At 49.7% G+C, this 26483-nt stretch overlaps 1 protein-coding gene across 9 annotated transcripts in view; it reads right to left on the bottom strand.

Moving 5' to 3' along the window:
* The window catches only part of TNIK (TRAF2 and NCK interacting kinase), a 163172-nt gene extending 137144 nt beyond the window's left edge, over positions 1-26028 (bottom strand). For 7 of the 9 annotated variants that reach the window (XM_040612947.1, XM_040612949.1, XM_040612950.1 and 4 more), the window contains exon 1: positions 25693-26027. In XM_040612947.1, the coding sequence (XP_040468881.1) occupies positions 25693-25749 (57 nt within the window). In that variant the 5' untranslated portion in view covers positions 25750-26027. Of the gene's footprint in view, positions 1-25692 lie in introns of all 9 variants that reach the window. The other 2 variants (XM_040612955.1, XM_040612948.1) reach the window with 1 other exon arrangement.
* Positions 26029-26483: the final 455 nt, after the last annotated feature.

Below are 26483 nucleotides of genomic sequence, written 5' to 3'. Positions count from 1 at the left end.
GGGCATTTTGCAGCGCGAGGCTGAGTGACACTTCTCCCCTGACTGCTGGCACAAGCAGCCCCATCTCAGCACAGCCATGGCAACGCGCCGTCAGCCAGCAAAGGGGCTGACCTCTCCTCCTGCCCTCCTCAGCCTCGCTTCTTCAGAGGCAGCAGGCAAAGGGACAGCCCTTCCGCCCAACTACCACTGTTAGTGCCCAGGAGTAATGTGTTGTTAATGGCCCTTCCAGAAAATACACAGCAGAGGATGGGGTGGGCAGGGGAGAGGGGGGGAATATTCTGCTTTCCACTGGCCTCTCCTGGACTGGCTCCTACATAGGCAAGAGCTTTGCATCTTAATAGCTGCTGGGGAATAAGCTGTCCCTAAAATCAGGGGCACACTCTGCCCCTTCCACCCTGTAAAGTCCCTGCTGAGATGCTTCAGGAGGGTACCAGAGTGTCGTGACAGCAGCTGCAGCAGGAATGGGCAGCGAGGGAGGAAAATACAGTGGCACACTGCACGGGGGCTTTTGTGTTAGCCAGGGGAAAAGAAATCCACCCTGCAGAGCCCCGACCAGGACCAATCCGGGCCAGGCAGGGAGTAATCTCAGACCAAATATAGCCCGTGCAGCAGATCACGGCTCACGGCAGCGTGCTGGGTTGCACTTGGCTGGGGGTGGCCTCAAAGCTCATTACAGACAGCTGCTTCCAGCCTGGCACCTACCACCTTCTGCTGATGCCCTCTCCCCCATCCAAGAGGGATACGCGGTCAGTGAGGCTGCAACCCTCCTGCTACAGCAGCCACCTCCTCCCACACCACGGACTGCCTTCATAAGCACTACTGTATTATTATTTTTTTAAACCAAAAACATCTGGACTAAATAACAAGCCCACAAATACAAAGGAAATAATTGAGGCAATCTGTTAGTTTAGGAGAAGATGCACCGTTAAAAACGGGGGGTGGGGAGGCGTGGGGAACAGCATTTAAGACAGACCCACAAATAAATTTTAGCTCTACATCACCTTCATGCAGAAAAGTATTTGTATGGTTGCAGTAGCACCAGGACTCTGCGGAGAGCCCTTACACCCCCAAGGTGGGGTCCCTCCCTCCTCCCTGCCAGCCTGCCCGAACGACGGAGGGGAGCAGAAACGCAGGAGAGGCAAAACCCAGCGCCAGCCGGGGATGTGTTCAGGAGACCCCGACATCCACATGCTGCAGCAAGGCAGGGCTGATTTCAGACCACATTAGCTCTAACCACCAGAAATGACAACCTCGTCCGGGATCCGTGGGGGCCAGCAGCACCCACTGCCCCATGCCAGCCAGCTCCAGAAGGGTGGGCAGGGCAGGGGCAGGCAGGGGTTGCAGAGCTGCAGGGATGCCAATGAACATTTGCTCATCACCTACTACCAGCTATTCCCATTTTTAGACTTGCAGTAATGCACAGCTTGACCATTTCCTGCTAAGGAAAGAAAAAAGCTTATTTTTAGTTTGGAAAGAGTAAGCCTTCTGGGGCGGTATGGGCTCAGCACCCTGTTCCCAGAAGAGCCCAGCTGGAGCTTTCTCTGTAGGAAGGTGCAACCGGCCCTGGCACGGCCACTCGCCCGCCACCGCACACAAAGCCTCCTTGAGGAGGATGAGTTACTCAGTACTTGTGCCAGAAGACAACTCGAGTGAACTCAGGCATGTGGCTCTTCATAAAGCAACAGAAAAACACTCAACAAGTGGATCTTTCAGTTGCTCATGGGATGGGAAATGTTTTACACAGTGGCACCCATGCAAGGGCTGCGCAGACCCAGTGGTCCTCCGTCCAGGGGCAGGCTGGCACTCGAGCTCTCCCGTGCCGGGATCTGATCCGGCTCCCACAGCTGCAGCCAGGACAGGCTCAAATTCAAGTGGGAAATTATTATGCTCCTCACTCACCTCCCAGGAAAATCAATGGTACTAAAGTCTCAGTGGCTAAAACCCGTCTGAGACATAGAACAAGGCAAGAGCATCATCTTTCTCGGCAATATCGGGGGGGGGGGGGGGGGGGGGGGAGGGGGGAGAAAAAAAAGAGTCCACTTTATTTCAATAAATACTGTATTTCAAACTGCTGCATTATCAGAAAAGGGACTTCTGTATGTGGATGATAAAGCAGGATGTATCCAAATTTCAGCAACAAAACAGGCATCCCTTTTGAAGGACTTATCGGCATCGAGCACGCAGCAGCAGGGCTCACAGCAGGAGCACGCTCCTGGTTAAAACCCACTCAGCTCTGCCCAACCCAGACCCCGCAGGACTAAAGCTGAAAGATGTCCTCACCTAAACCATGACGTTTCAGGAAGTCCAAGGAACAAAAGAGCCAACACTTTGCTTGAGGAGACTATTTGGAGAGTAAATGTACTCTCTTTGCTGGGGGGGGGGGGGGGGGGGGGGGGGGCGCTGGCCCAGGCTGCCCAGAGCAGCTGTGGGTGCCCCGTCCCTGGCAGGGCTCAAGGCCAGGCTGGACGGGGCTGGGGGCAGCCTGGGCTGGGGGGAGGTGGCCCTGCCCATGGCAGGGGGTTGGAACTCGGTGATCTTTAAGGTCCCTTCCAACCCAAACCAGTCTGTGATTCTATGAATATCCATATCCAGAGGTAAGTCAGCTAAGGGTTGGGGGCTGCAGGTGTGTATCGGTGCCGGCTATGGTGATCACTGAGTTCGCGGATCACCAGTTACCTGTCCTTAAACACAACCATGCAGATGTCCAAACACAAGAAGCATTTATACACAGTCTGCACACCAAACTTGCTTGTTTTCCTTGAAGGAGCCTCATTTTTCCCCCTTCTAGCCCATGCAAAAGGTATGTAACAAAGCATTACATGGGGAGACAGTGGAGAGATGTGCGGGGGGGAACTGAGGGGCACACCAATTAAACTACGATTGCTGTGAATGCACGGGAGGGGAAATGAGAGATCAGAGCCTCTCTAATCATCGTGCACTTAGTCCCCCAGTTCTCAGCAACTAATGACAACTTCCAGCCAAAAATCACGGAGATAACCAGTCATTAAGCAAATGTTATAACCCTAGAGAAAGGAAAATGCACTGCATAACTGGAGGCAGCACACAGTTATGGGTCAGTAACAGAGGAGCATCCCCAGGCACTGGTTAGCTAAAGGCACTAAGAGAGCAGGTTTTTTAATCTCCATTAAGAATAAAGCCTGTGCAACTAATGTTCCCAAACATCAGGATTTTATGAGCCTCTGCCTTACAGCTCCATAATAAAACAGCCTCAACAGGAGATCCCATTAAACTGATCAGGCATCCTCAAGAACCAAGGCAGGCTTACAAAGCCATTTACTCATGACCCTCAGTACTAGACCCAGCGAGCTCTGTCTGCATGCAGATGCCTCTGCTTAGACAAGCCCTGGCAGTCACAAGGAAGGATTCTGGCACCGGGAAGCACCAAAGGGTCATTCTTCCCCAAACAGTTGGATCCTGTAAATTAACGGCAATGCCACGGCACGCAGACAGCCAGGAGAACTGTAATCCCACCCAGCATCACACAGCTTGGCATGATGGCAAGGGGCAGCACTCCCAACACAAGAGGTTGTCTTGTGATGTAGCGTATGTACTCAACTGCCTGCAGAAAGTAGAGTCTTCTAACTCCACCAGCCTCCAACCAGAAGAAGATCATTCATTCAAAGCATGAGAAAGGCTTCACGAAGAATGCTGGAGAGACAGAAAAGCCCTTCAGCAGTACAGTTCGATACTTAAAATTGTCACCAGGTCATATATTTCTGGTCACGCAAAACATCTCTATGAGGAACGAGTATAAGAATCAAGCCTTTAGTTCACATACTATATACTGGCCCAGATTTTGTTTCCCAAGGCCAAACACCCGAGCTGGGCCACACTCTGTGAAGCCATCCTTCATGTTAGCAAAGTCAGGAGTTCTGTAGACAGCCGGGCATATCTCCCAAGCTTCAGGACCCAAGTAATCTCAAGCCCTACAAAGTCAACTGCTACTCCTTCTGAAGACACATCAGCTCACTCATTTTGCCATACTTTTTACATCGGCTTCTACAGCAAAAACTGAAGCGCTCATATGATTTAAAAAAAAACCAAAAAACAAGGTCCACACCGCCTTGGGGAAGCTACCCCAAATGGCACATAGCTCAAAGAAAAATGGAGTGGTTTGAAGAGTACTTGAAGACACAGTTGCTTTTTAATAAATCAACTAGTTGTCTCCATCTCTAAGGCACTTCTAGTTAACAGCCCCATGAGTCATACGAAGATGGACCGCACAAGCCAGGAGAGGATTGCTAATGTAACTGCAGACAACAGCAAGCAAAGCAGGAAGGCAGAGGCCAAGACAATGGAATACTAACCAAAACACTGGGAACTTCCAGAAACAGAGGCTGGGGGCATTACCTTTTTGAGCTTCAAACGCTACCTTTCCTTCACACATACATAGCCCTAAGCCTGCCCATTAATTAAAGCAGTGCAAAAAACCTCAAGAGGCTGCACAGGTATTTTTGAGATATTCTGCTTCAGGTATAAGCCAAGTAACGAAGCAGAACCACGCTGGACTACTGGGTGCTATTCAGCCCTCACAGGGATTGCTTAATCTCACGTCTTCTCCTAGCTTTGGTACTCTTCCCCTCCTTCGCCCACCCATCCAGAGACTCACAAGACAAGCTATCATCAATGCCATCTACCACTGCACCTCCTGCCTACTCAAGCAATACAAGCTGCTCTACTTGGAAGAGTAATAAGGAACTTGCTGAGGGTTTTGTTTTCATTTTGAAGAAGCAGTTTGTCCTCCCTCACCCCCAAACACCCAGCTCTGTATCTTAAACGAAGATGTTCAAGAAACAACACTCTTATACAACATAAGAAAAACTGTTGTCAAGGCTAAGTTATTAACAGAAGAAAAATTTCTCCACTTGACAGCTGAGAGAAGCCTGTTTACAAATCTATTCGAACCATTCGTCTTCAGCATATCACAAGGAGCTGTTCCTCCAGCCCCTACTGAGAGCCACTTCTGTGCTCCTCTGCCCATCTCCTCTTCCTAAACCGCAAATCAGCTGCCCTGGGTCTCCAACACTCCTCTCCCTAGCCTCTTGTTGCAATGAGGCTCCCGTCACCAAACATGCATCTCTTTCCCACCCAAAATGTGAAGACCTGCCAACAGCTGGCAGCAGAAAAATTAAATAATAACCAGCCACCACACTGGGCTTTTCAGTCAATGAAGCTAGATTACTTTTTCAACTATTACCTGTTCAATTTAAGACACAAGTGTGGATTTGTAGCTGCCACCCAGCAAACATATAGCCAACACCACTACTGAGGGAAGGAACGTAAAACATCCCCCACGCAGACAGGCAGCCCAGTCCCACTTGGTCCTGCCGAGGCCAAGCCACTGAAGCTACAATATATTGACTATTCCAGATCTCCTGCTCGCAGACGAGCACTTGCACACACAAAACTAGAGTTCTTCTGGTTTAGTTGCTCCTTCCTACCACGTCAATAGAAAAAGCAGCCATTCTGTACACTCTCCACAAATATGAAACATGGGAGCTCCAAGGCACTAAAGAGCATGTGCAGACCTGGAAGCAAAGATTTCCTAAACCAAGATGATGTATTTGTACCACTGCAGACAGAGGGTCCCACAGCCCAAGATGCAGCAGTGATACCAGGAGAGGACAACAATGACTACACTGACAAATATAAAGCTAACCTTCACCCAACAGGGTAGGCTGAAGCAGCCCAGCCTAAGGAAGCGCCATCCACAAGCTACACATGCTCATCGAAAAAAGAAGGGTCCAAGCCTCCTCTCCATTCCTTCAAAAGCCTGACCTAAGAACCACTAGCAACAAGGTGACTCCATCTCATCCTGATGTGACTTAACCACGAGGCAATGAGTTTTGACTTGAAGCTAATAAAGATCAACATCTGGCCTCCACGAGTCTCACCACAGTAAGAAGATGCAGGCTGAGATATTCAATGATCCTTAAGACAACCCTTCAAATGAAGCTGGATTCCCTCCAAATCAGACAACCCTCTCTCATTTTTAAACCTCTACAGCACATCCCATAGATTGCCAGGACAGATTCCACAAATTGTTTGCAGCTGTATGATAAGCCCTCCTTCCAGTTCACAGAAGGCTGTTCATCTAGAAGAGCTAGAAGTCAATCAGCCCAGAAGCACCAGCAAAAGCACTACTGCTAAGTGAACCCCGAGGTTTTCAGTGCCGTGTTAGATGAGTGCAGCCTCAGTACAAATCAGCCACTTCAACACACGTCTAATTCAAGCACACAACTTCAACAGGAGAATCTATAAAAGACTTGGCTAAGCTCAGTGTCTCTGAAAAGCTGCAGTGCCAATTATAAATCGTATCTATAGTCCCCAGAAGATCTAAAGTCACTGCTAGTATTGTACCACACTTCTTTGGATGCAGACATCAATTAGAGCACAGCAGCTGGACACTCTCCTCACTGTAAGTCACTTATCTGCAGTTTCAGACCAATAAGATATTATTCCTAAATGTTTAGATCTCATCCCTCTGAGAAATAAAGAGCCTCACCTCAGCCAGCAAACGTTTGCATCAAGCTGAAATTACTACCTACTAGTAAATGCTGTCAAAGGTTTGTGGGGTCTCAGAGGAGTTGGTTTAATTACTTACCAAAGCAGCTGCTTCGGGAACTACAGCCTCTTAACATCCCACTCTTAGAGGCACGCTTTGAAAAGGAAGGTTGATGCCAAGCTCACACCAAAACCAGAGAGCCCTCTCTTGCATGCAGGCAAAAATTCAGACTCCAACTGCAGGTCACATTCGTGGTGTTGGCTGTGGATGCCTGTAGGTGTGACAGCCCCGAAGCCAGCTTGCCTCTTTCCAAGCCACTGCCACTTGGGAAGAAGTAAGCCACCCGAGATTGCCTCTGTCAAGAAAGGACAGCCTTGCTGCTTCCTTGTCGGGAGAGTTGCAGCCAGAGGAATGTCTTAAAATGGGAGAGCATCTCACTTCCAGATGCATATAGAAGAAAAAAGAAGAGGGAAAAAAAAAAAAAAAGAAAAAAAAAGGCAAAGCAATCTTTAAGTGATTGCCATTACCTTTTAACATTTTGTTGAAAACAAGACAGAGTCCCTATATGTGTGTCTGGAGAAACATCACCTCCCTACTGGATTCAGTTGAGTTTTTCTCACGCCAGTCCAATTTTCACAGATTATCTGAAGGTGGAGTTATCGGCTGGTTTAGTGCTTTCTGAAGAGCTTACCCACAGCCCGCACTTGTCATCAGCTCCTCACTTGGCTCTGCAAGCGGTGGTTAGCAGGAGAGGATCAGGAAACTCTCTGGTAGCAATATTTCCCAAAAAAGGACATTTCGTAGAGCATATCACACCAAATTATTGAGCATTCAACTAGCTGCCAACCTCTGCAAGATAAGACTGTAAAAAACCCCACAACTATATTCAATAAGCTCCCCAAACCATGCACTATGAACAGGTCTTTACATGAATTGTCTTGACAAAACAGCAAATTTATTTAAAAGAATACCAAATACATGTTAATTGGCATGTCTTGTATCTGGAAAGACCTTTCGCACCCAAGAGTTAACAAGTTGTAGGGCAGGGGGAGGGAAGGCTTCTCACCTTTTTCCTACATTTCACAGGCTGCCTCCTGAAATGCCAGACTCGGCAGGGAGGCTGGAGGTTTGGTCTCGACAGACGCTGACTTAAGCTGGGGGGAAACAAGGTCCCACAGCAAAAAGCAAGCTCCTGCCTGATGCATGCCAAAAAGATGGCCTGAAAGTCAGGGACAATCCACAGTTGCTAAAGTGATCTGCAAGAATTTTTTGTCAGGTCGTAAAGAATTTCCCGTAGCAAGACTTCTGTGTTTCTTGGTGGCTTCTTAACATTGTGAAACACTCCTGTAAATTCAGGGAGATGCTTTTTATTTCATATCCCAGTGCCCCAAATTACTAAACTCAGGGTGGGGGGCGAGGCCTATTTAGTTAGTTCATTTGATATATGCATCAGAATAGCACTTGGCTAAGGCTGAGCAGAGGGACCTTCCTCACACAGGCAGCCCAGGAAGATCTGCTGGTTTTGCTTTGCCAGTCACCACGATGCCCTGTAAATCCAGCCACCACCTTTTGCTTTACGAGATCAGTTGAGCTCCCCGTCACATTAGAGCCCCTGACACCTCCCTGCTTTGGGAGCTCTTTGCTAGCTCCGCTCCCTGGAGCCAGCTGTGACATTATCTGGCCTCTGCGTAGCAAAATGCTCTTTGCTAGAGCTCCAGGGTTTTTATTAGCTCACACAAGCAGGCTGGAAACATTAACACAACATGCACATAGCATCAAAACAAGTCTTGTAAGACCACAGGCACCAGCCCGCTGAAGACCAGTATGAAATAGGAAAATAAAGCACATGGCAGAGCCCATACTACTTGGATTTTCATCAGAGAAATCCCACCTGACAGCAGACCAAGCCCTCCTGCAGGCACACCGTGCCCCAGGAGCCCCGCATGCGCCAGCTGCCCACAGTCCTTCCCCATTCTCAGGCATGGGGTCAGCTCTTCAGGTCCACCTTCTCCAACCCAACAGAGACAAGGGCACATCCCCAAGCAGGTTCTGACCCTCAGTCGTAAGTGGTGAGATTAATCATGTGGGTGTAGGGATGGGAAACATTTGTAACTGTTTCTAAATCAATTGCTGTTACTGTTATTTGATTTGCTACACTCTCTGGTGCTAGACTTTATTTTAGAAAACTATGAACATATCAGATTAATCAACTTAAAATAAATGAGCTTGATTTATTTATTTCTGCTGTATCTACTCCTCTTTAAGCTTGGCAAGTCACTGCATTCTTTCCATCCTGTGAAATAAAAAGAATGGGGGGTTTGCTTTATTAATTTAAAGGAACCTCTACAAAGCTTAGCAGTTCTGCAAGTTTAAATCGCAGCAAAGGTATGTTGTGAAGGAGGACAAGCGCAAGGCTGGAGCTGGTTTCCATATGCTGCAGATGCCGGCTCTGCACTGGGAGCCTACCAGGAGAGTCTCACCACACAGCCCTAGCAAATCAGATCCATTCCCCAGCATTTTAGACCTCCAGACAGCTGAAAGATACCCTACCACACAGCAAAGCCTGATGAGCAAACACAACAAGGGCCATCCCAGTGCAAGACACCCACTCCCAGCCACAATTCTTGCAGAAAAGTCCTGCCAGCAAGGCACAAGTTTAATCTCCTCTACCCAGATTTTGCCATTTCTGAATTCTCTGGAAGTTGGGTCAGCATCCTTCCCCCCCTCCTAATCTGCCCTCAGCTTTAGCAATGCAGCAGTGCCTCTGCCAGCAAACTAAAAAGAAAAGCCCTCGCCTACATTATGCTGAAGAAAATTAATCTTGTGTTCCACAGAATATTAAGTGGATTACATCTAGAGCCTCCAAGGAGAAAAATGTTGATTTCCATGTATCTTGTGCTATTATTCACTCCTATTAGTTTTTCTACCAGCCTAACGTTAGTCATAATAATTTCCCGTTACTTAGTACAGAGCAAAACTGGCTCAACAGACCAAGCAATGAGAGCAAGAGTGGGACCTCTCAGTTGCCCCAAAGAAGATCAAACCACTATGGCACTGTTGCTGCACAGGACAACGTTCAAGGTGAAGAACAAAGCCAGCTTTCCCCGCCCCCCCTCCCTTTTTTGACAGCTTCATGGCAGGATCACCCTTGCACATCCATGCCTCCTTGTAAAGGTAACAGAATAGCACAGATCCTTTAGAAGAAAATTGCTAACATCACTTGAAATGTGCCATTAAATGAGATACAGCAAACATGCTGAGATGGACATTTCTGGCCCCTGGGGAATCACAGGGGTGAGAAGGAACAACCCAGCCCGCACCAATAAATACTTGAGGTGCCTGATCTCACACCAGAAGGGAGCCTCAATCCCCCCCCCCGAATGGGAACAACACCTCCCAAGGGTGACCCTCAACACGCATGGGAGCACCAGCTCTGCACCTGCAGGCACTGCAGCCACCACCACCACCCCCCCTCCATAACACCCTCACCAGCGCCATTCAAACCATTGCAAAGTGCCACCAGCTGCCTTACTAGAGTTTTACACTTTCTTTGCAGAGGTGTTAATGACTCTAAAAAAGCACAACACTCAGATAAGCAGCTTTAATACCATTTAAATGCTTACCATTAGGAGAAACTGAGAGAGCTTGCAAGGCCAGACTCTCAGAGGGCGGCATATCCATTGAAGCTGCTGCTCATGTGAGAGGAGTGTAAATTACTCAGCACAGAGTAAGCAAGATCAAAGCCGCTCCAAAAAGATGCAACCCACTGACAGTGATGCAAACTCAGCCCAAGCTTCTCTGAGTATTTCACAAGCAGGCTGATGAGTTTAAAAGGCAAAAAAAACATTTTGATGATGCTGCACAAAGTAAGGAAGGAAAGGAAGAGAAGCCTCAGGACATGTGCTTCTTTTTCTAGACATGATACACAACCGAAAAACTCAACCCTGGCCTGACGCATGGAGAGATTCATACTTCCCATTGACATCTCACCGGTCTCTGCAGGGAAGGGTAACACCTCAGCTGCAATTCCCAGCTCCAGCCCCTTTTTTATAGTTCCTAGAATATTTCTACACAGCAAACGTCAGAGCTGATAAGAAAAGCCTTATCGAAGTAACTTACAGCTTCCCACGTGGGCAAGACAAAGAGCTAATGGCTACAGGAGCAGATAAGGATGCTCATAACCAGAAATCAAATCCATGCAAGAGTTTCAGCAATACATTGTCTCAGAAAGTAAAACAAATAGCGTAACAAACTCTGCCAGGCCACCCTAAGTCCTCAGAGCTGTCTGCAGCACCCACACGACAGCATCACCTCATCCCACCTAGCAGACCCAGCTGGCCCATCACATCACCACCTCTCCTGGGCAGAAGGGAGGGCAGCTGCAGCAGTTTTATTGAAAGCCAGCTGCGGTGCGTGCTCAGCTGAGCTCCGGTCCACTTTACAGCCCCAGGCTACAGCGAGGAAGACAAATTACTATAAGACCAACATGCCCTTGTAATCCTTTCCTCCTCTGAAGACCTGATGTATTGGAAAGGAATATTATGCTGGGAACCCAGTTCAGCTATCGGTGTTTCCCCAGACTGCAAGTGCTCTAAAGCCAGAACGGACTTTTCCATCAGGGTGACACTGAATACTGTGCTACTACAATTCACACGGTAAGAAAATTTACAGTTCTGCAACTGCATCCATCAGGAGCCCCAACATTCAGATGAAGTTAACCCTGTTGCCTTTAGCGTCTATCCCAGACCCCAAACCAACTCTCCAGTGCCAAGTCTCACCGTTGCCGGAGCTCCAGACTGTTCAGTAATATTGAAATTCATGGCAGACTGCTGGCGGTATGTTCACACCTTGGGTTCCCCCTATCACTGCCACCGAAACACAGATGCAGGATGTGATCCTCACCACTGAGTCCTTCCAAGGACTCTAACCTGTTGAGTATTACCTCCTCATTTACCTCCTGAAAATTGACACCTGCAAGTTATTTCCCTTCCCTCATGTCCCAAACCTCATTCTGTGTTGGCAAGTATACAAGAAAAGCATTTATTCAAAGGAATTTGCTCATCAGGTCTTGCAGACACCAAACCCAAAGATTATCTAATCTTAGAAAAGCATAGTTTAATGGCAACAGCACAGGATAAAGGCCAGAGGGTTTGACTTCTACTCTCAACTCCTGCCAGGGCTGCATTGGCTGCATTGCCTGTGAGTGAATCTTAGAGAAGATGCTTGACCCCTCCTCACTTTATTTCCCCTGCTCTAGCATTCCTTTCCTCACAGGGGATCTTATCTATAAACTCCTCATTAGCATCTGAAAAGAGTTATGCATCTCCAGATGTGTACCTAAAGCAAAGCATGAAAGAGTGGAGAAGCAGCGCTGGTCATGGAGCCTGGAGACATCCTCTTCAGTGTATTCAGGCAAACTGAACCACATCTGTGCTTAGAGAAACATTTTAATTCCTTTCCTCTACAGGGAAGAAAAAACTCAACAGTTTCTTTCTTCTTGAGAAAGCTCAGAGGAAAGATTAAATTCTGGGTCTCTGTAAGTCAAGGAAATAATGCAAGATTCTTCCAACAAAGCATCAAGAGAACCCACCACGTTGAGCTCGTCACCTGTGAATTACCCACAGGCAACACCACCACAGAAGAGGATACCCTTCCCCCTCCCACCCCGGCTCTATATGCCGCTGAGTGGCAGAACTGGACTGATAGAAGAAAAGCTAGAAATCTACTCTCACTGTCCTACAAAAGCTGGATGCCGCGGTGGGGAAAATCCAGACCCACACAGATGCTCCGACAGAGAAAACCAGAGCTCAGCTCACGGGGCCTCGCTTACCGCACAGCTCCTGGCAAAGCAGCCTTTGGCTGGGGCACGCCAAGCACTCCTGGTGGGGTGCAGAACGGGCTTCTTTTGGGGTCAAAGAGAAGCTTCTAGTTGGAAAACAACTGAATATCAACAAGCAAGGTAGTATTTCAGCTATTTTGGCGAAGAAGGAGGTTACCCCATCTGGACCTGTTGCCATCTTTCCCAGTTGCCTCAGCTAACCTTGTAGGCAGATCGCATTGACCGCATCAGGGCCAGCAACAGCCACTGCACCAGCTGGGACTGCTCCAGTACAGCAAGACCTTTGCTCCTACAATTAGTCTACAAACCTCCTGCTTCTTCCTGACTGGCAAAAGACAGCGCACTGAAGGGCAGAAGGTTTGTCCACCGTGGTCTAGCCACATGGACCAGAAAAGTCTCGGAGGAGCAGCTGGCCCAAGAATTTGAAGAGGGAAAAAAAAACAACCCCCCCAAAAAAAGCTCAGGTCTGTTTAAAAGAGAAGAGAAATGTCCTATTGTTCCATAATTAACGGAAAGCAGAAGAGGTTTTATGCTCTTATTGAGAAACAGAGGGTAAGCATTAGAAAGCACATTTCAGTACTTCATGATCACAAGGTGAGCTGCTTGCATAATACTAAAAGAACATAAATGCTGATATCACAAGATAGTAATGAAACCTGGGTTTTAAATGCTTAATAACAACAACACAGTAATTGAGTCTCATAGGTGATTTTTTCTTCTCCCCTTAATCGCAAAGCAGATACTGCAACCTTCAATCGAGGCATGACCCTGGCAAGGTGCACACAACAGATGCCCCCTGTTCCCACCACCTTGCAGCACCTGGGACCCCCCCAACCCCCCAGCCTCACCACCAATCACAGGGCTTCTTCAGACCTGCCCCAGGGACGGCTTCAAGATCACACCAAGGGAGAGGCTGTGAACCTACAAGGAGCTGGAGAACAGAAGAATAAACCTGAGTCACTGCACTTTGCAAAATCCTGAACAAGCTGCTCAGCCTTCCTCCCCGATGGTTTCTGACATGAGCACATGCTCTCATGAATTGCTCCAGTGTGACCAGGACACACAGTCTCCCCTACAAGACACACAATATAGAGCAGCAAAATGTCATGAAAATCAAGGGCAAATGAACATAGAAGACAGTCCCTCCCCCTAACACCACTTCTATTTTTAGGTAGCCAGATTAGCTTGGAGCAGTTTTACTCGTTTCTGATAATGAGCAGGGCTCTTGCATCTTCTCTCGAGGACATTTCCTCTGAGTAGGCACTGTGCTTTACACCAGCAGCACGGAAGAGGTCATGTCAACTGGCAAAAACAAAACCACAACTTATTGTGAAAGGGGTCTTGAGAAAGCAACTCCAGCTTTGAACTCATGCCCCCATCTCCCTTGTCAACCATACTACTTCATTTTTTGGGGGGGTACAGTCTGTCCACCTACAAGGCATCTCTCCCTTTGAAGCACATGATAAAGCCTTTGCCTATCCAAAAGTGTAATGCTTTGACTCCACCTGCTTCTCAAAGGCTGTGAGATGGTACACCTTGGAAGCGCAGGTCTCCATGTAAAGGGCACTTGGCCTTCCCAGGCCTGAACACGTGTAAGACGTGATGGAGAGGCAGCCCAGCCACCCTTCAGCCTGTACTGCTCCACCCCAACACAGGAACCCTAACTCCACTCATGGCAAACAAGCTATGGTCCTCTCAGGACACCCCCACTGCTAAGAGCCGGTCTGGAGATCGCCCCCCGGAGGAGCTGGCACCCAGGATCCAGCTGCCCAGTGAAAACCAAAAGCACTGGTTTGCTCTAACAAGGAGCAAAACCCCTCCTTACTGTGGGTCCCCTCTGGTGCTGAAGCTGACAACGATGGCAAGTAAGGCATGACAAGAGCTCCCCAGAGCTGCCACAGCAGCAGGGCCGCTGCGGTAGGAACTTGCTCAAGAAAATGATAATCATCAAAGGAGCAAGACAAAATGAAGATGCACAGAAGATCTGGCTCCCACTGTGCTGGCAGTTGCTTTCCGGGAAGAGCTGTTCCTCCACCCCTCAGAGATCTATTCCTAAGGTACTATACACCGACTTTCTGCAATGCGACCCTTGTACATTCAATGTCCTTTGGTTGCTTCAGATTGCCTTGACAGCAATATCTGGGTGCAAAGCTTTCCTCCTTCAGGTCCACCCCTTGACATCTCCTCAAGCCTCAGCCTTTCTCCACAGCCCTTCACCACCATCCTCCTATCTCCCTGAGGGCCACGCTGGTACTGCGTAAGGCAGCAGGACCTGGCAGTCTGGTCTGGACTGCAAACAGGCCAGGTCCAGAGGGCAAGACACCCCTTGAAGCCGATGGCAGAGGTGAGGGACGGTGCAGGTAGAGAGCTTCTCACCCATGAGAGGTGAGAGAACGAGAGCACGGCTGAAGCTGCCCAGGGATCTCCAGCTGTTGTGGTGCATCACTCTGGGAAGAAAGAACGCATGGCCTCATGTATTTACTGCCAATTTTTCTTCTGAATTTTCAATAAACTCTACGGAGTCTTCTATTTGTTCTTTGGATTATGATCTTTCAGGAAGGCCTTTTTTCCATGCTTCTCAACAATTATGAGATCTAGAAAAAAACTACCACCCTCTCAAGTTAACTTCTGGTGTCAGGACTCTACAGGATTGCATGACCACAGACAAAATCATCAGGCTTTTGAAAGTTAGAAACCCTTTCCCAGGAGCAAGATGCCCCTCTGCTGTACCTTCGTGTTGTCCCATTGCTACATTAAGGGACAGAGAAAAGCGTGCCTAAAGCGCAGGGTCCCAGGCTGAGCCCAGGAGCTAGTCCCTCTATCGCTTCTTGGAGAGCTCCTGCCCCTGGTCACGAGCGTCTTTGCACCAGGCTCTTGCTTTCTTCTGTGGATTGCAAAACCTAATCTATTGAGGGGAAAAAACTAGTCCAATACAAGGAAGCATTTAAGGCAGCTGGTAGATGATTAACAAGTATGTGCTCAAATCAATTACAGGAGCACCACAGGTTCCTTATGGCCATAAAAAGCTTCTCATCCTGCACCCATTTGGCAGACATCAGAGGCAAGGAGTTCACGGACACATTGTGCCTGGCCAAGCCCTCACTGCAGGCATGACATGGCCACGAACAGTTAGCTCTTCACCTCCCACTCCCCCAGCCCCAGCCTCTTAACTGCGGGTCTTCAGCTGGCACCACAGGGACCTTCCCATGGAGGATCTCGTTCCGACCTTCCTTGCTGGGCAGCCTTTGCAGAGATGGCCATGGCTTTCCATGCTCACCGCACAACGGAGCGCCCACCCACCCACCTCCCTCCCACCAGCAGGCACTTGCCCTCCGGCCAGCTGGGCAGCTTGGCAGGAAGGAGAGTTATCAGGGTCCCCACTACATCAATACAGAGGGCAGGGGAGGAGAGGTACAAAGCGTGTCCTGCGGCTCTTTTAAACCACGGCTAAAGAAGAAGAAGCATTTCTACCCAGGGCCTTTGCCTTTTCATGCTAGAGTCCCCCAGAGGCAAGTAAAGGTGCTTCAGTGCTCTTAAGTATCAGCTATTTTTAGACAACAATATCCTGAACGCCCTTCTTCATCCTGACTTTTGTATTGCACAATGAAGAAGTTACCGGGACTTGGCACTTTCTCCTTAACAGGCCATCATTAACAAGTGACTCATATTATATTGCAGCATGAGTCATCCTGGCAGAGGTCACCATCGTAAGTGACAACTAGTCTTCAATTATTTCCTTCAAGTTGAATTAAAGGCATATTGTTATGCTAATTTTACATCTGCTCTAGCCTAGCTCTCCATCCACTATCTCCAGAGGAACCTGGGATTTCACCTCACAGCCCAGACTGCCTCTGGAAGAGCTTTTCCACCACGGTGTAGTAACAGGTTGTCACAAAACATGAGCATGCCAGCGGGAAGTCTTCTGGATGGGTTTTCAGCTACGGCACCTAATAGCTAAAGTAGCTTTCCATCCCTCCTCCCGCTGCTGCTCCAGAGACACAACCAGCTGCTGTCCCTGCCACCCTCCTGCTCTGTTCATACTTTATCGTGACCGTTTTCCAAAAATCTGGGGCTTGCCCAGTGCTCAAACACAACCACCTTTGGGCTGCCACACCACAGCGTTGCCTCCAAGAGCAGGGGCAAAGCCCTGCCCCCAAAACAAACAAACAAAAAACCCACCCCACACCAAAAAACCACCAAGAGCTTCAAACTATGCCCAGTGACACACGACTACTGAAAAAAAAACCCTATTACAATCACGAGCAGGGTGGCTAGAAAAGGAGGCATTTCCAGCCACATCCCATTTCATAGCCAAGCAGCCCCACGTTCCAACAGGAGCCCAGCCTCCCCGCTCCGGTCCTGCTCCCTTTACTCGCCCATCACAGCTCCCCAACCAGGGAGCCAGGAGAAGACGGCATCCCTGCCAGGGCAGGGCACAGTCACCGCACGGCACTTGGCGCAGGGAACGTGGTTTTTGCCCATTAGGAAACACGGCCATTACCAGCCCGGTCACCAGCAGAGCACTCTGTTTATATTTATAGCAGTCACACACAGTCACGCTGGCTGCAAGGTTCACTTTGGAGAGCATTTGTAAACTGCTCTCACCACTGGAATCCCATTTAGCTATTACGGCCTCTCCAGCCATAGTAACACACCGATCCCCACAGAACAGCAACAGAAGAGCAGAGTCATCACACTATTTACTGAAGCCAATCAATACGTAAAGGCTGAAGATTTATTGCGTTGAAGACAGCCTGTCTGCATAGCCAGAAAATGCATTTAAAACCCTTTCAATTTGGTTGCCTTGCCCTCTGGTCTTGCTCCAAGAATACAGTTTCCTTGCACACCCATCTTTCTTTCCTCCCAAAATAGTAGCATCCACAGACACACACGAGAGCTCCACCTCCCCCCCCCTTCCCCCAAACACCTACCGTGAGTATTCATACACCAAAACCTTAATTTCAAGGACTGTAATCCTTCCTTTCCAGCCAGGTTTCAGGTGTGATAACATGTCTATGGCTAATTCAACATCTCCCATGTGAGTGGCTTGGAAAAATTTTGGCCTGTGTTTTGAAGAAGGTCTATGTACCAGGTACAGGGTGTGTCATTCATAGGCACACGAGCCCACCATGCTGTCCAACTCCACTCAGGATGGCTAGATCTGCGCTTATTTTTTTATACCTGGATATATGTTGTGTGCATATTATTATTTATATATATAAAAAATAGAAGAACTTCATAGGTGTCCCCCACAGAGCACACAGCATATCTGACTTGCTGTGTTTTGGGGGTGACCACCTGCGAAGGTGAGATACCACCTGTTATCATGACTAGTGAGCCACAGCCAGGGACATCCTATGAACTGCCCCATAAAAAGCTTCTCTGGTTTCACCTCGGTTCATGCTTTGGGGAGCAGAAGCACGGCAGTCAATAACCAGCAGGCTTAGTGCTCCAGGAGCACCGACGTTAGAGGGACCACCGGCTACTGGGTAGACGCAGCTGTTTTGGTCACCATATCAGCTGTATGGCCCACACTGTAATACACCTAAGAAAGATGGCAGCGAGGCAGGGAGATCTGTACCTTCGCTTTTGCCAGTTTATCTCAAAAATCACACTAGGCTTTTATGCTTGTGTACAAAAGAGAAAGGAAGAGGCAAATATATACTGATTTACAGGGAGATTTCTATTGTTGCCTGGACATCAAACAGCACCCAATTAGTCCTGCAAGGATCTGACCCACAAATTACAAAAATGCATGCCTCCAAAGCTTTGATCTCTTGTATTCCTGTACCATGCTACAGTGGTTATTAGACACATTTTATTAGATTCAAGCTGTGCGATCTCTTCCTCGGCAAAGGCTCTACCGCCTCCAATGCATCCCGAAGTCTCCATCCAGCAGATTAAGGGCATGGTCCCAAACAGTCACTTCTGTCATGCACTAAACATATGACTCAGCTGGCAGTAGGCTTTTTCCTGCTGAGTTTCAAAATTAGGAGCGAAGAGAATTTTTAAAAGGAGGGGGGGGAAGTGTCAGCCACCCAAATTAAATTTTTGATTCTTTGTCAGTTTAGAGGGGAACATAGACTCTAGCCAATATCCCTGGCTTCTAAGAAGCGTTGCTTTCAGAACAATTTATTTCATTTTGCACTCTGAAATGCCATTGCCGGAGGAAGCAAGCAAAAACTGTAACAAAAGGTTTCACGCACTCTGAAGCTGAAAACCACACGTGCACTCACATGAACAGAAACATATCCACCCACCTTCGCTGCAGCGACAGCACTTAAAACCGAGGGGATGTTAAGCTCACATTGCTAAGGCTTTACTCAGAAGAGCAACTCACTGTTCACAGCCCGCTGCACAAACGAAGCGGCCACTGCGCTTGCCAGAGGCCACAGTTGTTTTCAGCCTGAGCGCGTATGTGTAGGATGGATGGGACCGTGTCAACCGCTCAGGTCTCGCTCCCTGGCGAGACGGTGGTGTTCACATGAAGCCGTTAATATCTAATAGGGTTTCTGTAGCAGATGAGAGTTGGTTACCTGCAGCAACGTGCACGCCTTGTGCTGCGCTCGGGGTAGCTGGGCAGCTGAGCACGGGGCAGGACACGCTGTTTGCTCACCTAGCATGGGAGGAGGTAAGTGTCGGTTCTCAGCTACGCAAGACGCATCTGGATACTCCAGTGCTGCCTGCCCAATTACAATCATCCGTCATTTACTACCAACACACAACCTTGAACTTCTGGCAAGCACTGCAGAAAATTAACATGGAAAAGCAACACTCTCGATCAAAGGGGAGGAAGGTTTTCTGATTTGCCATTACAAAATCAAGTCAGGCATGCAGAGAGATACAACTGAGTTCTGACTAAACAGCTTATCGCCGTTTCTCTGACCTTGGTGGCTTCTCCTTTCCTTCCACCAACAAGCTACTGCAGGAGCACCCCAGGGCTGGGGCCCTACGTGCTGAGCATCCTTGGCCCTTGGCAGGAAGGGGATGCTCAGCCCCCCCACAGGTTCCTCTTGAAACCCCTGTGGAGGGGGAATGCAGAGAGAGGGGGAGTCCCTGGCTCCCAAGGACTGTGTTCCTTAGACAATCCTCCTTTAGAAATCACAAGCAATTTACATGGAGAACATCAAATCTCACTGACAAACTGTCTTACTGAGCCCAGAGCATGCAGCCGGTCAGTTTCAATGTGCAGCCTAGGTTCAAAGTGACAATAAGAAACAGGAGGGGAATGGAAATCAAAGCTACTGGCTTTGTAAGTGGGAAATGCCACCCCTCATTTAATGGAGCTATCAACGACTTAGGCTAGTGGGTTTTGACCCACCGTCTGCTTTAATGGCTGCATGAAAGGTAACAAAGAAGATGCCTGAGCATCAGTAAACAGAAACCTCCTGTGATGGAGGCTCTACGCTTCCTATGGGCAAGCAGGGCACCTGCAGAGCAGCCAGAGCCAAAACTGCCACCAGCAGGGAGGAAGAGTCAGCCAAAGCCCCAGGAGAGGGAATGGCACTGACCCAGTACAGCTCTGCTGTGGGTTTGTGCCTTACCCCACAACGCTCCTGGTCTCTTCTGCAGGTGGCAGCCGGGGGAAAATGGTGTGTATGTTTCCTGGCTATCCCCGGGTGAGAAGCTGCCTTCAGGAGGTAGGTCCTGAACCCTCAACACCATCCTCCCCACCCTAAAGACACAACAGCTTTTACCGATGCTGCTCCTCCACACCACGCACCCTTTTGCCTGTTGGTAGCTTCTTACCGGGGAAAGGATGGGAAATCTAACAGGATTCTCCCCATTTATATTTGTGGCATGAAGAAATGAGACAGGGATCAATAGTCTGTCCTTGGAGTGCAGGTCAGAGGCAGAGAACTCCCGCTGGTGTCTGTCATTACCCTTGCAAAGTGACTGGGGGTGCATTAGACTGAGTCAGGCAAGGGTCTGCAGAGAGCGGCTCAGAGCTGGAGCCCAGGAGGCGATAGCAGCTCTCGTGTGACCTGGCCCCACATGAATGATGACTTCCAAGGACACCTCTTCCTTAGCTGGGTGACTTATTTGTGGAGATTTACATAAAGATCAAATGGAAACTGTTTCCCTCCTCACCCCATGGAAACTGTACCACTACATCTACTAGGGCCTGGCAGCTAAAACTGCCTTCACACAGCAAGGATAAAACTTCTCCTTTTAGTAGTATAACTACTTCTTGCATGGATTAAAAATCAGACACTTTATTTTAAATAATGTACACCAATCAAATACTCTTTGCTGCTCCAAACCTCAATTCAACAAAACGTTTCTGCTCAAACTTCAACCTGCCCAAACACATGTTTTGCTATAAATTCACTCCAAATTATTTATTTTTATGGCTGACCAGCACAGGAACACTAATGAGAACAGAGACTCTTCCTGCCTTTAAAAACACCATGCACTTTCATGTGGTGGAAGATCTCCAAAGACAAGAAAGAGTAACCACAGCACCAGTGCTGAAGGACACATGGAGAACTACAGAAGAGCAGCATCTGGGCTGCACAACTCCAAAAGGTGAAAACCAAAAAAATAATCAATGATGCAGAAGGATTAGATAGAAGACAGCCTTGTTTCTGTGGTAACTTTTTATAAGCACACATACAAGAATATATATGCATGTGCAAAAGATAAACGTTTGCACCACCATCAGCACTCCTGGCTCAAGGAATGGAAGCGAGATGCAGAAAAAAGGCTTAGAATTGGACACTGTCATCCCTTTGGGATGCTTCAAACACCAGTATTGTGCTGCCAAGGTTTTACAGTTTAAAAACAAACAAAAAAAAGGCTCAAAAATATACAGAGTACATGGACACAGTCATGGTCCACAGCTTACACATGCACTGAATAACACTGAAAGAGGACTGATAAAGTCCCTGATGGAAGACTCCAGAGAGCATCTGTCCTAAGAAATTGCGGGTATATATAATTATTTGTTGAAGATATGTCCCAAATTTTGCATGGTAGCATATCATGTAAAACACAGTGCAAATAAATAAGCTTTTTGTGTCTTTTTTTAATCTAGAGAAGTAATCTCTAGTCAAATTCGTTCCTCTTTCTGTTTAGAAAGAGGGTGACCTTCACAAAAGCTGCCCAAATTCTGTTGAGCTACAGAGGTTTTTTTAAAGGTGCTGGAAGAAGAAACCTAACATAACGCTGCCAGGATAATGCTCCTGAGTGATGGCCTGCAGTGCTTACTCCCCATTAGAACTTCTCCTAAATCTTTAATGATGCTGAAATATGCCATAAACTGATCAAGTTCTGGAAACAGACGATGCCAGCACGTTTGTTTGAGTTTTGTGTTTGGGGTTTAGAGTTTTTTTCCTTTTTTTTTTTTTTAATATAAGAGCTTTTATCTTCATTGACAGTGATCAACTAATGCAAACAAATGGCCACTGAAACTTCACTTCTATACAAAGCAAAGCTAGAATAGTGACATTTTTGGGTTTGATCCAATTCCTCCCAGCAACAGCTAATACCCACCGGCTCCTTAATTCTATGCTGTCTCCTCTCCAAGCCTGAGCATTAAAGGGCAGGCGTTTCCAAAACAACTAACGATTTTAGGATCCACTTTCCAGAGAGTGCACGGTCAGCGCTTTCCTCAAGTAAATAACAAAAGCTTGGGTTTTGTTAACGAGTTTAAAACAAAACCAACATCCAGGTACACGAAGAAAACAATCACTTCTTTCCCAAAAAGTCTCTTTTTAAACTCCCAGGCTTGCAGGAAACCCTCAGCCAAGCTGTACAACCCAGGTGAGCCTTGCAAGCCCCCAGCCTTCAGCGGGGACCCAAGCCCAGGGCAAGCCCCTTGCCAAGCAGACAAGGAGCAGCTGTGAGCAGGGGGATTTGCTTGCCCCAAGCCGGTCCCACCCCGCAGGTTTTATCAGCTCCCTGAGAAAGGCTTTCCTCCCAGAGAGCTTTTATCACCTCCCACACACCTTGCAAAGCACTGCAAATGAATCCAGCTGTGGCAGCTACTGCAGAAGAGCCCACTGCCACCGCTGGTACATCAGCCAGAGGCCCAGCCCTGCAGATGGATGCAGCAGAGGAAAAGCTATTGACCTGAATATTTTAGAAGGATCAAGGCCACTGCCTTCAGCAAGATATGACAGGCTCTTGCATTTGCCGAGACAAAAAAAAAAAAAAAAAAAAAAAAAAAAAGAGTGGTGTAAAAGAAACCCAAAACCCAACCCCATCTTTCTACTTGCTCTCCTATTAGGATCAGCTGTGCATTTACCACCAGAGAGCATGGCCCACTGCATCCCTTCCCACACTCACTCTCATTTTACTGCAAAATCTGCTTCTCAAATGTGCCCGTCAACACACTGTGCAAATCCCCGTGTTAATCATTATTCTGCTAATAGTGCTGCCAGGTCATTCGGCTATTAAACATGCTGAGTGGACTAGCAAAAATATCTCTTTGCCCGTACAAAAGAACATTATAATGTAGTTTATCTTATCCCCTTGTCAGTATAATATGCAGCACTACCTGTTCAATGGCCTCATCATTTTAAAATTGCAGCTTTCTGCAACATTAACAATACTCATTATCAGCACCACCACCAGGTCTCTATTTTAAGAATATCTCTGATGTCCACGGCTTCACCCTGCCCTTTCCTTGCACGCTGAGCCCTCTGCACCGACACAGGGACACCTGGGTACCATGGCAATGAGCACGGTGCACAATGATGGATAGAAACGTGTCGCAAAGAAGGCAGGAGCCAGCCCCAAGTGTGCTTACTCGATGCACCAGGCCATGCATTTTAATCAGAATTCAGTGCTTTGTTCCTGGCCCAGCACATGCACTGCTGCGGTGGAGCTCGACTACGTAGCCAAGATAAACTAGTGTGGCAAAACCCGAAGCGCCTGCTACCTCCTATGTTACCTCTCAGCCCAGGTCTACGAATCCTACCCAGTAAGCTAGTGGGGAGAGGCAAGCTGAAAGGAATGATGGTGTGCAGGGTTCTGCTTGTGCCAAGCCATGCTCAGCCTTCAACAGCACGCTCTCATCCTGCAAATCCACCTTCCCCCCTTGTGACAGAAGTAGGGAAGCCAAAGCAAAGGACAGAGTGAACTGGCAGTCAAAGGTCCACCTTTTCTACATACGTTCACTTGCTGTTCATAAAACCAGCCTCCTGGAATATTTCAGTGACTCAAACTTGGGAGATAAGTGGCCCAAGTGTTTCCTTTCCCCACTGCTAGGAACGAATCACCCCCTTCGCCAGATTTTGAGTCACTACCTGCTCCCAGCATTTCACACAGCCATCCCTCACCCCTTCAAACACGTAGGCACAAGAGCAACGTCTCCTCCATCCAGACTCATCTACAAACCCGCAGCAATGTGACACTTCTTTTCTAATAAATGGAATTTTGCAAGGCTTGAGGTATTACTCCTCCCTGCCATGTTTTGTGCTCAAGCAGCAAATTTACTATTGATTTCTGATTCAGACCCCATGGAATGATTCACGCTTCTTGCCCTTTCTGCTGAATTTATGACCTTTAACAATTATTCTAAGTGCTAAGAGAGCTTAGTTTAGAAGAAGATCTATTCCTTGGCAAATTAAGCTCCTATTCTTGCCTCACTTACAAACCAACACACCTCTCATCATTTACAGGAAAGCACCACAGCAGGTCTCTCCCCTTGGGAGGGGGCAGAGGTCCAAGTGACCAGACCACCGGGCTGCCCACAGGCAGGCAGGGGGAGGTGGGCAGCCCCGCTGCAGTCCCTGGGGTCCTGCCCAAGTGGCCACGGCTGGGCAGAGGGGGGCACACACCCGGCCACCCCCACCCCACTGTCAGTCGGGGTTTCAGGTCCCCTTGTCTCTGGTTTCCCTGATATGCCAGCACCGCAGACCAGGCGCTGCCGGTGGGTCTCAGGGGGAGGGAGGGAGGGAATGTACATTTCCTCCTAAAGCAAAAACAAAACCCTGACTGTATCTGGTGTGCATTGCTATTAAAAAGCCACAAACACAGGAAAAAAATCCCCTAAGTGTGTGTGGATACAATTTTAAAAAGACACGGTGCCCTAGTTCAGATGAACTTCCCAACACAGATGTTAAAAAGATAAAAATAAAAACCTGATTTTCAGGGGCTGGGGGAGAAGGAGGGGGGCCCCTTCCCCCAAAAAACAATACTGCTTTCCTGGATTAACTCCACTGGCTTCAGCAACCTCTCTCTCGCGGCACCTTCCACCAAAGAGAGGAAACAAGAGCTCCAGGTCTGTTTTTAAGCCGGATGGTTCCCCTGCTCCAATCCCATCTACACCGCGTATTGCTGAGCAATCATTTACACTATTAATCAACCAGAAACTCACCAGGAAGAAAGTAGGGCGAGCGAATAAAGATAGACTCCCTTTTTTTTTTTTCTTGCACTGAAGCAAATAATATTTCTAAAAATACACTTGTGCAAATCTTCAGTGGATTCTGCTTAATTTTACTTATTTATCTATGCCAGCAGGTTGAGAGAAGCAGCCTCGCTGTTGCCTCCCGGATAAACGCTGCTTCTCTACATGACTCCCCGTGCTCGTCACCAACCAGCTGTTCTTATGACCAAAAGGATGAAGAAAATGGGAAAAAGAAGAAAGTCAGAGGAAAAATAGACCGGGGGTGACATCAGGCCACAGCCCACGCAGAGGCTGACACGTTTGACAAGCCCGACATTTCAAGGGTACATGACGAGCTTCATTTTCGGGGTGGGGGGGCGAGGAGGAGACCGAGCGAAGGGGCCCGGCGGGAGATGGGTGGATGGGCTGCGGTGTCCGCGCCGTGCGGGGAAGCGGGGTCTGGGGGGTGGGGGTGGTGCAGCCCCACTCCCGCACCCCGATGGCCGGCTCCGCGCTCCTCATCCCCGTGTCCACGCGTGTCGCACGGTGCGTGCACGCAGCGCCCAGCCCCGCCGCCGCAGGGGCAGCCGGCTGCAGGGGACCGGCCCGGCCACCGCCGGTGCCCGGAGGGGACGGGCTGCCCCAGCCGCGCCGCCGCCCGCACCCGCGCACACGCACCCGCGCACACACACACACCTGCGTACCCGCGGCCGCGCACGGGCGTGTGCGTACGGGGCCGTGCGCGCCGGCACACATGTGCAGCGGTGCATGCACACATGTGTACACACGGCTGCACGCATGCACGCGCACACGCTTATGCACCAGTACTGACATACGTACGGGCGCACGGGCACATCCAGCCGCGCGCGCACACGCACACACACGCGTGCACACGCAGCCCCCCCACCCCGCCCCGGGGATGAATGGACGGATGGGGGGGATGGGGGGGGGGGCGCCTCTCCCGTACCCCCCCGAGCCGGCGGCGCGCCTCACCCGCAGCGCCGAGAGGTCGATCTCGTCCAGGCTCCGCGCCGGGGAGTCGCTCGCCATGTTTCCGCCGCCGGCCAGGCGGCCCCGCCGCCAGCGAGCGGGCAGTGGCGGCCGCCGCGGCGCTGGCGCTATTTAACGCCTCTCCTCATGCGGGGCGCCGGGAAGGAGAAGGCGCCGCCGCCGCCCCTGCCCTTCCGCCTGCAGCGCGGCTAGGGGCGGCCGCGGGCTGCCGGCAGGCAGGGCACGCCGCGGGCTGCGCCGGGATGGCGGCGGCGGCGGCGGCGCATCGCATCGCCGCCTCCCCGGCCGAGCGCGCCGCCGGAGCTGTCTGTCACGGCGCGGGGAGGGGGCGGCCGCGGCGCGGGGCGGGGGCGGCGCCGGGCCCCGCCGCCAGGGGGCGGGGGCGGGCGGGGGGCGGGCAGAGCCCTTCCCGCTCTGGGCCTCCGCGCTCGCGCCCGGCCCCGCAGCCCGCCCGGGGCCCGGTGTCAGCTCCGCGACCCTCCCTGAGGGACCGGGCCCGGCCCCGCAGGCAGAGCCCCTACCGCCCCGCAGCCCACCCTGAGGGCTCGTTCCCATCCTGGCCCAGCGACCCACCCTGAGGGCTCGGTCCCAGCCCCACAGCCCACCCTGGGGGCTCAGGCTTAGTCCCGCCACCCTCCACGAGGGATCGGTCCTGGCCCCACAGCCCACCCTGGGGGCCTGGTCACGTTGAGGGCTTGGTGCCAGCCCCACAGCCCACCCCGAGGCGTCGGTCCGCCACCCTCACCCTGTCGCCTGCCAGGGTGGGCTCCACC

The sequence above is a fragment of the Falco naumanni genome, chromosome 13, assembly GCF_017639655.2.
Source record: "Falco naumanni isolate bFalNau1 chromosome 13, bFalNau1.pat, whole genome shotgun sequence".
In the NCBI taxonomy this organism is placed as follows: Eukaryota; Metazoa; Chordata; class Aves; order Falconiformes; family Falconidae; genus Falco; species Falco naumanni.
The sequence above is the reverse complement of the archived record's forward strand: the minus strand, read 5'-3'. Positions and strand labels throughout refer to the sequence as shown.